Source organism: Microcaecilia unicolor, chromosome 6 (genome assembly GCF_901765095.1).
Source record: "Microcaecilia unicolor chromosome 6, aMicUni1.1, whole genome shotgun sequence".
NCBI classification, from domain to species: domain Eukaryota; kingdom Metazoa; phylum Chordata; class Amphibia; order Gymnophiona; family Siphonopidae; genus Microcaecilia; species Microcaecilia unicolor.
In genome coordinates, this window is record NC_044036.1 from 185,535,923 (window position 1) to 185,549,983 (window position 14,061).

Sequence of the window (14,061 nt, forward strand, 5' to 3'; positions counted from 1 at the left end):
AAACATCATCTGCCATTTAGCCGCCCAGTCTCGTAAGGTCCTTCTGTAATTTTTCACAATCCTGTCGCGAGTTAACGACTTTGAATAACTTTGTGTCATCAGCAAATTTAATTACCTCACTAGTTACTCCCATCTCTAAATCATTTATAAATATATTAAAAAGCAGCAGTCCTAGCACTGACCCCTGGGTAACCCCACTAACTACCCTTCTCCATTGTGAATACTGCCCATTTAACCCCACTCTCTGTTTCCTATCCTTCAACCAGTTTTTAATCCACAATAGGACATTTCCTCCTATCCCATGACCCTCCAATTTCCTCTGTAGCCTTTCATGAGGTACCTTGTCAAACGCCTTTTGAAAATCCAGATACACGATATCAACCGGCTCCCCTTTGTCCACATGTTTGTTTACTCCTTCAAAGAATTGAAGTAAATTGGTCAGGCAAGATTTCCCCACACAAAAGCCGTGCTGACTTGGTCTCAGTAATCCATGTCCTTGGATGTGCTCTGTAATTTTGTTTTTGATAATAGCCTCTATCATTTTCCCCGGCACCGACATCAGACTCACCGGTCTATAATTTCCCGGATCTCCCCTGGAACCCTTTTTGATTTGATCTTTACATCCCGCATAGATTGGGGGGGGGGGGATAAAAGTTAAAAGATTAATGGAGACGAGTAATATTGTACAATTTCAGTACTTGGTGTGTGTTGATTGATTGTAGAGACATTTACATTATGTAACCACCATTTTTGTGCTTCATTAATAAAAATTGTTGAAAGTAAAATAAAATGCTTTGTTTCTACATCCCGCATAGATTCCATTACAGTAGTCAGCATGACTTAGTACTATTGACTGTATCAGGTTGTGGAATATTTCCCTCTGAAAGAATGGTTTCACGCTTTTAAGTTTCCACATTGATAAAAACATTTTCTTTATGGTGGATTTCGCTTGGGTCTCTAGTGATAGGTTACGGTCGATTGTCACTCCGAGAATTTTCAGGTTGTCTGAGATAGGGAGGGTGTATCCTAGGGTGTTAATGTTTGTGGGTTTGTATGTATTGTATTGGGATGATATGATGAGACAGTGTGTTTTTTCTGTGTTGAGTTTTAATTGGAATGCGTTTGCCCATGAGTTCATGATGTTTAAGCTGAGCTTGATTTCGTTGGTGATTTCTGCCAGATCATGTTTGTAGGGGATGTATAGTGTAATGTCATCAGTGTAGATAAATGGGTTAAGGCATTGGGTGGATAAGGCCTTGGCTAGTGGAGTCATCATGAGATTGAAAAGGATTGGTGATAATGGTGATCCTTGCGGCACTCCGCAACCTGGTTTCCACGGAGGTGATGTGTTTGTTTTTGATTTCACTTGATATGTTCTTGTAGTTAGAAAACCCTTGATCCAATTGACGGTGTTGCCACTGATTCTGAAGTATTCTAGAATTCTTAGCAGTATGTTATGGTTAACCATGTCAAACGCACTTGACATGTCAAATTGGAGGAGGAGAATGCTCTTGCCTAATGCTATTTCCTGCTTGAATTTGGTTAGGAGAGTGAGTAGTACTGTTTCGGTGCTGTGTTGGGGTTGAAATCCTGATTGTGACTCATGTAGTATAGCGAATTTATTTATGTAGTCGTTGAGTTGTTTGGTCACCAGTCCTTCCATTAGTTTGACTACTAATGGGATAGATGCTACTGGGCTATAGTTGGTAATGTCGTTTTATTTTTTCTTTGTGTCTTTTGGGATTGGGGTGAGCAGGATGTTGCCTTTCTCTTTGAGGTAGCTACCCTGTTGAAGCATGAAGTTTAAGTGGGATGTGAGATCTGTTATGAAGCGGTGAGGGGCAGACTGTATGAGGTAGCTGGGGCTGGTGTCCAGTTGACAATGGCTGTTGGAGTATTTTTTAATCGCCTGAGTAACTGTGTCGGTGCTGAGGATAGCGAAGTTTGACCATATTCGGTCGGCAGGGTATTCACCACGGGTTGGGTCTAGAACATTTATGAAGCTTTCTATGTCCGTGTTGTTCTGAGGTAAAGTTTTGCGTAAATTTACGATTTTTTCATTGAAATATTTAGCAAGGTTGTAAGCAGATGGGATGTCGATGTTGGTTGAAGTGACTGGCACTGTGTCTAGTAGTTTGTTCACGAGGTTGTATAATTTCTTTGTGTTTTTGTAGTTCGGTCCAATTTTGGTTTTGTAGTACGACCTTTTGGTCTGTCTTATTGCGTATTTGTATTTTCTTTGTTGTTGTTTCCATGCGTTGAGCGTGTGTTCGTCTTTTATTTTTTTCCATGCGCGTTCCAGTTTCCTTGATTGTGTTTTTAGTTTTTTTAGTTCTTCGTTGAACCATGGTATTGAGCTGTGTCTACGTGACGTTCTTGTTTGTAGGGGTGCTATTTCTTCTAGTATGTGTCTGCATCTTTTGTCCCAATCTGAAAGGTAGTATATGGATTCTGTTTGTACTGTCCAATCGTTGTTGTATATTTGTTGCCAGAAGGTAATCGGGTCTATTTGGCCTCTCGTGGTGTGAGTTGAGTGTTCTCGTGTGTTTAGCGAGCCCCTTTTTCACCATTTTAGAGTTAGGTTTAATTTGTAGTGGTCGGACCATGGTGTTTCTGTCCATCTAGTTTGTGTTATGGTTAGGTTCTGGTCGGTGGACAGTTTGTATGAGATGAGGTCTAGTGTATGACCCTTCATGTGGGTTGTTTGAGTGTAAGGCCATGTAAGATCACATAGATGAAGGAAGTCCTTACATTCTCGTGCGTTGGTAGAGTTTGGGTCTTCAAGGTGAAGGTTAATGTTTCCTAGTAATAGTGTATTGGGGTTGGATACACATACATTTGAAATGAAGTCCATAAAGTCTGTCTGACTTTCGTTCCAGTTGCATGATGGCCTGTACAATAGTACACAATTTAGGTTGTCGATCAGGTTTTATGGTGAATTCTGATTGATGCTATTTCTAGGTGGGTTGTTATGGATTCCGCAGTGGTTTCAATTGTGAGATGAGATCAGTATATAAGTGCTATGCCCCCTCCTCTTTTTTATGTTCTTGTCTGTGTTGTGGAACCTGTTCATACTTTGAGCAAGGGTGAAGGTGAGCAATTTTCAGACAGTCCATTTATCATCTGGGTAAATGGCTTTTGAAACTTGCCTTCATAAGTTTTGCTCTGCATTATTACCTGACAGGAAGCTTTCCTCTCAATGCTTTCTCGATGTGCCTGTTTTCTGCATTGTAGCTGGCAGGGAGATTAAAGAAGCATATTTCTGGTACAAGCTTGAGATGAAGCCGAGAGCAATTACTGAGGATTCCCCTATGGAAAGAAGTGCAAGGGACTAGGTTACGAAACAGGATATATAAGTGATGGTACCAAAATTACCCAGAGAGATGTGAATGGAAATGGATTTTTAAACATTTTATAACCTTCAAGACCTAATTGTTCCCAGTGGAATAGGAATTTCACTGGGAGGGAGGGGGGGGGGGGGAAGTATTTTAGTCCATGATTTTATGAATATTTGAAACTGCAATCTATCTTAATTTGATGCTTTAACATAGTAACATAGTAGATGATGGCAGATAAAGACCTGTACGGTCCATCCAGTCTGCCTGATGAGATAAGCTCATTACATAAGGTATGAGGTGATACAACATATGTATACCTGAATTTGATTTGTCCATGCTATTTTCAGGGCAAAGACCATAGAAGTCTGCCTGGCACTGTCCTTCTTCAAAACCTTTTGAAGTTGTTATCAAAGCCCTTGATAAGCTCCATTCCAGCCCATCCAAATCTATCCAGCCACGATCAAGGCACAGACTGTAGAAGTCTGCCTCATACTTGCTTTGCTTCCCCAGTGTTACCATCTAGTCTCTGCTAAGCTTCTTTCCTTCTAATCAGGATTCCTACATGTTTATCCCACACATTTTTGAATTCCGTTACGGTTTTCATCTCCACTACCCACCGTGGTAGGGTATTTCAAATATCCACAACCCTCTCAGTGAAAAAATACTTCCTGACATTATTCCTGAGTCTTCCTCCCTTCAACCTCCTTAATTCATGTCCTCTAGTTCTACCACCTTCCCATTTCTGGAAACGTTTTGTTTGTGGATTAATACCTGTCAAATATTTGAACGTCTGTATCATATCACCCCTGGTTCTCCTTTCCTACAGGGTATACATGTTCAGCTCATCAAGTCTCTCCTCATACGTCTTACTACACAAAACATATACCATTTTTGTCGCTTTTCTTTGAATCGCTTCCAGTCTTTTTACAACCTTAGCAAGATATAGCTTTCAAAACTGAACACAGTACTCCAAGTGGGGCCTCACCACTGACTTGTACAGGGGCATCAACACCTCCTTTCTTCTGATTTTACCCCCTCTATGCAGCCTAGTATCCTTCTGGCTGTGGTCACCGCCTTGTCTCATTGTTTAGTCGCCTTGAGATCCTCAGACACCATCACTCCAAGGTCCCTCTCCTGAGCCGAGCTTATCAATCTCTCCCCTCCTGTCCAGTACATCTCTTTTGTATTTTTACATCCCAAGTGCATCACTCTGCACTTCTTCGCATTAAATTTTAACTGCCAGACCCTTGACCATTCTTCCAGCGTTTGGAGATCCCTCCTTATGGTTTCTATACCCTCCAAAGTATCCACTTTATTGGCTATCTTTGTGTCATCCGCAAAAAGGAAAACTTTTCCTTCTAACTGTCCAGCAATGTCTCTCACAAATATAATAAACAGAATCAGCCTCCTCACCAACCCCTGAGACACTCCACTGATCACTTTACTTTCCTCTGAGCGGGTTCCGTTTACCACCACACTCTGTCGTCTGTCGGTCAACCAGTTTCCAATCCACTTTACCACTTTGGGTCCTAAGTTCAGCCCTCTCAGCTTATTCACTTCTGTGAGGGACCGTATCTAACGTATGTCCTTCATCCAGTTCTTTGGTCATCCAGTCAAAGAAGTCAATCAGATTCGTTTGGCAGGATTTTCCTTTGGTAAAGCCATGTTGCCTCGGATCCTGTAACCTCGGATCCGGTAACCCGTTGGCTTCCAGAAAGTTAAGCATCCTTTCCTTTAGCAACAACTCCATTATTTTTCCTACCACCGACGTGAGGCTTACCGGCCTCTAGTTTTCCATTTCTTCCCTGTCCCTGCTTTTGTGAAGAGGGACCCCATCAGCTCGTCTCCAGTCCAGAGGAACTTCTTCCGTCTCTAAAGATCTATTAAATAAATCATTACGAGGACCTGCCAGGAGTTCTCTGAGCTCCCTCAGTATCCTGGGATGTATCCCATCCAGCCCCATAGCTTTGTCCACTATCAGATTTTCAAGCTGCTTATAAATGCTTTCTTCTGTGAATGGTGTAATATCCACTCCATTCCCAGATATACCCTCGGCAGCCAACTGCGGTCCTTCTCCAGGATTTTCTTCCATGAACACCAAAAAGAAGTATTTGTTTAGCACATTCGCTGTATCCTCATCACTCTCCACATAGCTATTCTTAGCATCTTTCAGTTTTACAATTCTATTCCTATATTTTCTCCTTTCCCCAATATATCTGAAAAAAGTCTTGTCACCTCTCTTTACATCTTTAGCCATTTTATCTTCCACTTGTGGTTTTGCTTGCCGTTTTTCCCTCTTGGCCTTTGAGTTTAAGCCAGTAATCTCTTCCATGATCCTCCTATTGTGTTCTTCTGTATTTATTGAACAAAGCCTCTTTTGCCCTTCTTTTATCAGCCACTGCTTGGAGAAACATATAGGTTTCCTTTTTCTCTTGTTTTTGTTGAATTTCCTTGTGTAAAGATCAGTTGCCATACTTATGGCAGCTTTTAGCTTGGACCACTGCACTTCCATTCACCTATGCCTACTCAAGCCATAAGCTCCTCCTTCAGGTATTCCGCCATTTTACCAAAATCAGCACGTTTGAAATCCAGTACTTTGAGTTTTGTGCGGCTGCACTCTGCTTTCGCTCTTATATCAAACCATATCGTGTTATGATCACTATTGCTTAGGTAGACACCTACCTGGATATTGGAAACACTGCCTCAGTTTGTGAGCACTAGATCCAGTGTCAACCGTTCCCTCATGTGTTCCATCACCATTTGTCTGAGAAAGGCACTTTGAAAGGCATCCTCGATCTCCCTACTTCTTTCCGATTCTGTCAACGAGACATTCCAGTCCACATCAGGCAAGTTGAAATCTCCCAGCAACAATGCCTCCCCTTTCTTACCAAGCTTATGGATATCTTCAATCAGATCCTTGTCTAGTTTCTTCGCTTATATTGGAGGTCTGTAGATAACACCCGTGTGGATATAGGATTCATCTTCTCTTTCCAGAGCAGTCCATATAGCTTCTTCCTTTCCCCAGGTCCCCTGCATTTCAGCTGCTCTGATATTATTTTTCATCTACAGCACCACTCCTCCACCTCTTCAGCCCTTCCTATCCATACCTAAAAAGATTATAACCTGGTATGGTCACATCCCATTTATGAGAGTCATTAAGTCATGCCTCTGTAATAGCAACAATATCCAAGTCTTCTTCAAACATTAGGGCTTGCAAGTCTTGAACCTTCTTGCTTAGGCTACAAACATTTGTAGTCATTGCTTTCCATGTGATATTACATGCATTTAGATGGTTACTAACTCCACTGCTACCATGTTTTTGCTGGGGGTGACTTTCTAAATTCTCTTTCTTCCTATTTTCACCCCCACCCTCTAGTTTAAATGTCTAGAAATGTCTGAATTTTTCCCAAGGATCCTTTTTCCCATCACAGAAAGATGTAGTCCATCATTACAGTATAGCCTGTGATTTTGCCATGTACTGCCCCATCCTCCTTTGTATCTGAAACCTTCTTCTTTACACCAAGCTTCAAGCTACTCATTGAACTCTTCTGTTTTACATAGTCTTTCCGCTCCCTTCCCATATGTAGGAATAACTGCAGAAAAAGCTGCAGTCTTAACCAAAGGTTTGAGTCCCTCCTCTAGCTTATTGAATGCTCTCTGTGCTCCAAGCTTGCTATTGTTGGCCAGGTCATTTGTACCCACGTGGATTACAATATCATTATTAGAATCCTTACTTTCTTCATTGATCACATTCAGTATTTAGTTGGTATTTCTGGTAGCTGAGGATCCTGGAAGGCATTTCACTAGATTGGGTCCCTTGAACTGTGGTCCTAAGTTAATGCCTCTTATAATGGAGTCTCCTAGCAGTAAGAGTTTTCTGTTTTGAGCCAATCCATCATTGTATTGGGGGTGTCTTTTGGACTGAGTCACATTCCTTGTCTCTGGCTCCTTGTCAGTACTTCTTTTCTGAGCCTTATAATGTTGCAGTGCAGCAAAGGAATTATACAGGGGTAGAGGTTTGGAGGGTGAATTTCTCTGTGTCTACCTGAGCCTACTGTGACACATCTATTCCTTTTTTGCTTTATTCTCTGGGGCAGTGCTGGCAGTAAATTGACTGGGAATTGGGTAGTCCTGGATGCTTCCTTGATTGCAGCCAATTCCTTTTTGAGTTTGTTGATTTCATCTTTCATAGCTGATATTTAGAGACAGATGGAGCAAGCTCTAAGGTACCAGATGTTTTGTCTAAGGCACCACACATATCACATTGAATAAAAGACATGTTGATATGCTTCACAGTATGACTTGTACTATTTAAAGATATTCATTGTAGATAATTGCTTCCTGGTTATCCTATATAGGGAGAATATGCCAAGGGGTGGGTGGGAGAGGGCTGGGCAAGGACTATAAAGTCAAAGGGCAGAAATATTGAACTTATAGAAACCAATAGATCTAATTCAGAGGAGAGGGAGTTTTTTTGTTTGTTTTTTTTCTTAATATAGGATAGATAAGAGGTCAAGAAATCTATTAAGAAAGGGGGACAGACAGAGAAGAGAGCAGTTTAGAATTTATCAAAACAATCCCAAATACAAATTTGATATAAAAATTCAAAAGAGCTTAATTTCAGCCTTGCATTGCTTTTCAAATTTCCAAGTCAGGAAGTAAAGAGCCCCTCCCCTAAAGACAGGCTGACTAGGCACCAGGTACAGTGTAGCCAATTTAAGTCTCAATCAACTGTGCAGTAAGAAGATTCAGTTTGTTGAGATTGTGTGATATAAGTTTTTTAATAACTGCTTTCCATCACTGAATTTCTAAAAGAAAGGTGTCAGCATGTTGATGTAGATGTGGAATGAATTGCCTACATTAGAGGGAAGCTTGCTACTTCTGTCTCTCTCTTCTTACAGATTATGTGCGAGATTGCATCATGGGAAATGGAGTCAACTACCGAGGAACTGTATCCATAACTGAGAAGGGAAAAACCTGCCAAAAATGGAGGCTGAAGTCTCCTCATGATCATAGGTACTGAGGGAGCCACATGCAGCTTTTTGTTGAGTATGGTGCGGGGACCCTCTCTCCACCTTGTAAGGGGTGGCATGGGAAGGAGTTGAAGCAAGAGGAAAAAGGTAGAGGAGAATTGTCGTGGAACAGGCATGGTGGTGAAGGTGGATGGGTGCAGGAGGCACTCTCTCTTCCTCTCTCTCTCTCTCAAAGGGCAGATAGATTAGGGTGGATGGGTGGGAAGGGAAGTGAGTTCTCTGCCTACCTAACCTAAAACATGATGCAGGGGTTTTCTCTTTCTCTGTAGCTGATGGTATCACCTTTTGCACAACAGATATACTCCAAATCCCAGGAATGGATTAGAGGAGAATTTCTGCCGCAATCCTGATTCTGATGAACGAGGGCCCTGGTGTTACACCACTGACCCAACCTGTAGGCACCAGGTCTGTGGCATCAAGCGATGTGAAGCAGGTACATTATACAGTTTTTTTCCTCTCCACAAACTGAGTGTACACTGTTTGCATATAGGTCTCCAGCTGAGATAACTCTGTGATATATTAAGGTGGATATCAAATTTTAGTGAACTAAACTACTGATCAGTGACACCTCCCAAGGTGCAGGACCCACACATGGTAATGTTTTGTGGCATCTTTCTGGTAACCTAGTAACTTGGTAAATGATGACAGATAAAGACCTGTTTCCTTAGCATCAGAGCAGATGAATCCAGTAACTTATGGGTTATGATCATCTACCAGCAGGTAGAGACAGAGACTGGATCGCCAAGAGCATTACTATCCTATATGGCTGAGTTCAGTTCTGCATTCTATCTCCAGCAGGCGGTGGACAGTCTCTCATAAGCTCCTGGTTTCATTGGTGCAGGTCAGCTCCTGTTCAGTTGAGCTTGAGGGGTTAAGGCTTCTGTTGGTGCCAGGTCTCTCTCCCTCCTCCCCTTTTCTACTGTGAGCTTGACCTTCTCCTTCCTTAGTGTTTATTTAAAACAACAACAAAAGTCATAAGAGTCCTAGCTTAAAATCCAGACTTCACTACTGTTGGCATTAAGAGGGTGAGTACCTCTTTAAAAATGTTATTATCATTGGGTTTTCTTAATTAGCAGCAATTTCCCATATGGCGGCCGAGATTCTTAAGCTCTGCTTCCGCTATGGGATGCAGAGAGCAGCTTTGGGAGTCTGTCTGGCATGTTCGTGGGTACAGGATTCAGCGATTTCAGTGTCGGGACTTCGGGTTTCCAAGTGCCATGCAGCATGTAGTCTACCTCGAAGGCACTTGTTTCTGATCCCACTCTCTTTGAGGCCTGGGGGCCATTTTGTGTAATGCAGCTCTCTAACATACTCTCACAATTCTTCCCCAGAGACTCGGAAGCATGTGGGCCATTTGATTGTGGCTTTGGGGGGACTCTTAGTTTGCTCTTTACGCCATTTCTACTTCTGAGTCCCATATGCCTTTTTCTCTGGAGTTTGTTAATGTTTTCTTGCTTAAGAGGGCTAACTGTATGCTAGATTTCCTGGGATGTTGCTCCTCCCCAGGAGGGTCTTTCTAAAAGAAGGCACTTGGATTCCTTCTCAGAGGTGCACCCTGCTTCTCTTCCTTCCCCTTTTCCCTCTGAGGGTGGCATTTCCTTGGCTTCTATGCATTCTGGGCTGCCTGAGGTTCTGGAGGAAGGGGAGCTTTTAGGTAGGATGTTTCATACAGAAGAAATCCCCTCCTTCATTACTAAAGTGCTGGAGGTGCTAAACATTTCTTCTTCTTCTCATAGTATAAGGTATGATATGTACGCTTGGTCTTGATTTGTCCTTGCCATTTTAAGGGCACTGACTGTAGAAGTCTGCACATCATTGGCCTTGTTCTCCAGTTAATGGAAGCTGAATCTGTCCAGCCACGATCAGGGCACAGACCGTAGAAGTCAGCCCAGCATTGGCTTTGCTTCCCAATTACTGGTTTTGCCATCTATCACCGTTAAGCTTATTTGGTTCCATGCCTTCTATACAGGATTTCTTTGTGTTTTTCCCACGCATTTTTAAAATTCCATTACCATTTTCATCTCCACCACCTCCTGCGGGAGGGCATTCCAGGTAGCTATCACCTTCTCTATGAAAAAGTACTTCCTGACATTATTCCTGAGTGGCCCCCCCCCCCCCCCCCCCCCCACAACCTCAATTCATTCAACCTCACAACACATACCTATTTGACCATGTCACCCCTCTCTTGCAAGCAGACTGGCTCCCCATCTCAGTCCACATTAAGTTTACATTTTTAACCATCCTTTTCAAGTAAAGCTTCCCCTCAGCTCCCTATTACATCAAGAGATTACTCATCTCCTATGCTCCTTCCAGGATCCTACATTCATATAGGCCAACTCTCACTCCTGCCCCTCTCTGTTACGTAAGTACATAAGTATTGCCATACTGGGACAGACCGAAGGTCCATCAAGCCCAGCATCCTGTTTCTAACAGTAGCCAATCCAGGTCACATGTACCTGGCAAGATCCCAAAAAAGTACAATACATTTTACGCTGCTTATCCTAGAAATAAGCAGTAGATTTTCCCCAAGTCCATTTTAATAATGGTCTATGGACTTTTCTTTTAGGAAGCCATCCAAACCTTTTGTAAACCCCGCTAAGCTAACTGCTTTTACTACATTCTCTGGCAACGAATTTCAGAGTTTATTTAAATGTTGAGTGAAGAAAACTTTTCTCCGATTCGTTTTAAATTTACTACTTTGTAGCTTCATCGCATGTCCCCTAGTGCTAGTATTTTTGGAAAGAGTAAACAAGCGATTCACATCTACTCGTTCCACTCCATTCATTATTTTATAGACCTCAATCATATCTCCCCTCAGCAGTCTTTTCTCCAAGCCAAAGAGCTCGAGCCGCTTCAGCATTTCCTCATATGGAAATCTTCCCATCCCCTTTATCTTTTTCGTCGCCCTTTTCTGTACCTTTTCTAATTCCACTTTTTTCTTTTTTGAGATGCAGCGACCAGGGCCGCCGAGAGGGGGGGACAGGGGGGACAAAATTCCCGGGGCCCAAGCCTCCAAGGGGGGGCCCGGCGCCACCGTCCCACCCGCCACCGGGCCCCTTCCACCCGAACCCCCTCCAGCAGAAGTGCTGTCTTCTGACTCTGGCACAGAAGCCCTGCAGAGTACAGAGAAGATCAGCTGAGTACAGCAAAGATCAGCTTAGAGGAGCGCGTCTGTGTGGGCCACGCACGCCGGAGCGCATCTGTGTGGGTCACGCACGCCGGAGTCAGAAGACAGCACTTCTGCTGGCGGGGGTTCGGGTGGAAGGGGTCTGGCCCGGTGGCGGAGGTGGGTGGGACTGTGGCGCCGGGCCCCGCTCGGGGGGGGGGGTGGCGGCGACAACCTGGGGGGGTGGCAGTGGGGGCGGGGTCCAGGGGCTGGGGCCGGGGGCCCGGGGGTGGCCTTGTCCTGGGCCCGGCAGCGACCAGAATGAAACACAATATTCGAGGTGTGGTCGCACCATGGAGCGATACAAAAGCATTATAACGTTCTAATTTTTGTTTTCCATTCCTTTCCTAATAACACCTAACATTCTATTTGCTTTCTTTGCCGCCTCCGTACACTGAGCAGAGGGTTTCAACGTATCATCAACGATCACGCCTAGATCCCTTTCCTGGTAGGTGTCTCCTAACGTGGAACATTGCATTACTTAGCTATAGTTCAGGTTCCTCTTTCCCACGTTCATCGCTTTGCACTTGCTCATATTAAACGTCATCTGCCATTTAGATGCCCAGTCTCCAGTGGCGTTCCTAGGGGGGGGGGGGCGGTGGGTGCGGTCCGCCCCGGGTGCCGCTGGGGGGGGGGGGGGGGGGGTACCACGTGCGCGCGCCTGTCCTCCGTTCGTTCCATGCTTCTTCTCTGCCCCGGAACAGGTTACTTCCTGTTCCGGGGCAGAGAAGAAGCATGGAATGAACGGAGGACAGGCGCGAGCGACACCCCCCCAGCGGTGTGCACCGGGGGGGGGGGGGTGTTTTTTCGCCGGGGGGGGGGGGCACGCTGCACCCGGGGGGGCGGGGCGCATCGGCGATCCGCCCCGGGTGTCAGCCCTCCTAGGAACGCCACTGCCGGTCTCCCAGTCTTGTAAGGTCCTCTTGTAATTTTTCACAATCCTCTCACGATTTAACAACTTTGAGTAACTTTGTGTGGTCAGCAAATTTAATTACCTCACTAGTTATTCCCATCTCTAGAGCATTTATAAATATATTAAAAAGCAGCGTTCCCAGCACAAACCCCTGGGGAACCCCACTATCTTCCCTTCTCTATTGAGAATACCTCCTATCCCATGACCTTCCAATTTCCTCTGGAGTCTTTCATGAGGTATTTTGTCATATGCCTTTTGAAAATCCACATACACAATATCGACCGTCTCACCTTTATCCACATGTTTGTTCACCCCTTCAAAGAAATGTAATAGATTGGTGAGGCAAGATTTTCCTTCACTAAATCCATGTTGGTTTTGTCTTGTTAATCCATGCTTTTGAATATGTTCTGTAATTTTGTTCTTTATAATAGTCTCTACCATTTTGCCCGGCACCAACATCAGGCTCACCGGTCTATAATTTCCCGGATCTCCTCTGGAACCTTTATAAAAAATTGGCGTTACATTAGCCACCCTCCAATCTTCCTGTACCACGCTTGATTTTAAAGTTCATTTTTCAATTCTATCAGTATTCTGGGATGAATACCATCTGGTCCAGGAGATTTGCTACTCTTCAATTTGTCAAATTGCTCCATTACATCCTCCAGGTTTATGGAGATTTCATTCAGTTTCTCTGATTCATCAGCTTTGAATACCATCTCTGGCACCGGTACCTCTCCCAAATCTTTCTTGGTGAAGACCGAAACAAAGAATTCATTTAATCTCTCTGCTATTGCTTTGTCTTCCCTGATTGTCCTTTTTACCCCTCAGTTATCTAGCAGTCCAACCAATTCTTTTTCCGGCTTCTTGCTTTTAACATACCTAAAAAAATGTTTACTATGTGTTTTTGCCTCCAACGCAATCATTTTTTCAAAGTCCCTCTTTGCCTTCCTTATCAGTGTTTTGCATTTGATTTGCCATTCCTTATGCTGTTTCTTATTATTTTCAGTCAGTTCCTTCTTCCATTTTCTGAAGGATTTTCTTTTAGCTCTAATAGCTTCCTTCACCTCACGTTTTAACCATGCCAGCTGTCTTTTGGCCTTCCTTCCTCCTTTTTTAATACACGGAATATATTTGGCCTGGGCTTCCAGGATGGTATTTTTGAACAGCATCCATGCCTGATGTAAATTTTTGACCTTAGCAGACACTCCTCTAAGATTTGTTTTTGCACTGTTCTTCTCATTTTATCATAGTCTCCTTTTTGAAAGTTAAACGCTAACGTATTGGATTTCCTTTGTGTTCTTACTCCAAAGCCAATAACAAATCCGATCATATTATGATCGATCATATTATGATCACTGATATCAAGCGGCTCCAGCACCATTACCTCTCGCACCAGATTATATGCTCCACTAAGGACTAGATCTGGAATTTTTCCTTCTCTTGTCAGTTCCTCTACCAGCTGCTCCATAAAGCAGTCCTTGATTTTGTCAAGGAATTTTACCTCCCTAGCATGCCCTGATGTTACATTTACCCAGTCAATATCAGGGTAATGGAAATCACCCATTATGATTGTGTTGCCTAGTTTGTTAGCTTCCCTAATTTCTGATAACA

General features: G+C 43.5%; 1 protein-coding gene across 4 annotated transcripts in view; it reads left to right on the forward strand.

The window, feature by feature from the left end:
- Nucleotides 1-14,061, forward strand: part of MST1 (macrophage stimulating 1) — a 149,230-nt gene that overhangs the window by 31,415 nt on the left and 103,754 nt on the right. For all 4 annotated transcript variants that reach the window (XM_030207142.1, XM_030207139.1, XM_030207140.1 and 1 more), the window contains exons 4-5: nt 8,240-8,354; nt 8,668-8,804. In XM_030207142.1, coding sequence (XP_030063002.1) covers nt 8,240-8,354; nt 8,668-8,804 — 252 coding nt within the window. The remainder of the gene's footprint in view (nt 1-8,239; nt 8,355-8,667; nt 8,805-14,061) is intronic.